Source organism: Notothenia coriiceps, unplaced genomic scaffold (genome assembly GCF_000735185.1).
Source record: "Notothenia coriiceps isolate Sejong01 unplaced genomic scaffold, NC01 NC01_scaffold00015160, whole genome shotgun sequence".
Lineage (NCBI taxonomy): Eukaryota > Metazoa > Chordata > Actinopteri > Perciformes > Nototheniidae > Notothenia > Notothenia coriiceps.
This window is the reverse complement of record NW_011347861.1, coordinates 39,340-40,218: the sequence shown is the minus strand read 5'-3', so window position 1 is coordinate 40,218 and position 879 is coordinate 39,340. Positions and strand designations below refer to the sequence as shown.

General features: G+C 42.8%; 1 protein-coding gene across 1 annotated transcript in view; it reads left to right on the top strand.

Annotated features, from left to right (window-relative positions):
* Positions 1-371: 371 nt before the first annotated feature.
* Positions 372-879, top strand: part of LOC104948806 (Na(+)/H(+) exchange regulatory cofactor NHE-RF2-like) — a gene marked incomplete at its 5' end in the record, with an annotated part of 8,875 nt that continues 8,367 nt past the window's right edge. The window contains one exon of the mRNA XM_010775029.1: positions 372-400. Coding sequence (XP_010773331.1) covers positions 372-400 — 29 coding nt within the window. The remainder of the gene's footprint in view (positions 401-879) is intronic.

Sequence of the window (879 nt, the reverse complement as noted above, 5' to 3'; positions counted from 1 at the left end):
GGAGCCATTGTTGCAGACAGATTTCTACAGTCTCAACTTGTGTCATATTTTGGTCATCGGACGGCATATGGGCATGCCTACTAAAATATGGATTAGTGTCTATATACTTATGTTATATTGAATAACGGTTTACCTCCTTGCAGACCTGGAACTGCGCTTTCGTTGCGCACTGGTGTGTTCGAAGCCCAGGTCCAGTCGCGGCTTCGGTGCGACGCCGTCCGGAGCTCGGTTCCACGCCTCTGCCAACCGGAGATGGCTCCGAAGTTTAAATTGCTCGTCGTGCTATTGAGGTCCTTTAATCGCGTGCACTCAAACGTGATTCGTATTATATTGTCGTTTTAGATAGAAAGAGGTAAATATTTAATAAATTAATTCCGGACAATACATCCGCTCGCCTGGATTCTACAGGAATCAGCTGCAGACCTAAAAACTGATGCCATGTTGTGGCATCCGAGAGCTTCAGGACGAGGCTGATGTGGATAGCGTAGGAACAGTGTAGGATGCGTGTATGTCATAATGGAACTAGTGGTAATAGCAATAGCCCACAGTGCATCTTCCCGTCGATACAGGTGCACAAATCCCAGACCGAGTAATGAGTCCTACGCGCATACTTTGGTACTTGGTCGTCAAGCTTTGTTGTGAAAACTCTCATTATGGTGTGTATTTGGCTGATAGCTTCTGGAATTACCTATTTGCTGATTGTCACTGACAGGTCATTTACGGTTGGATATATTGTTGTTTGTGATTTATGCTAAATTTCTCATCTTAAATTAGAAACTCTTAGTGATATGACTGTTCATGTCATGGTTAACAGGATGCAAGCTTATGGGTATTACATTATTTTTAGCTAATATGAACACTAGATAACCTAATTTTTAA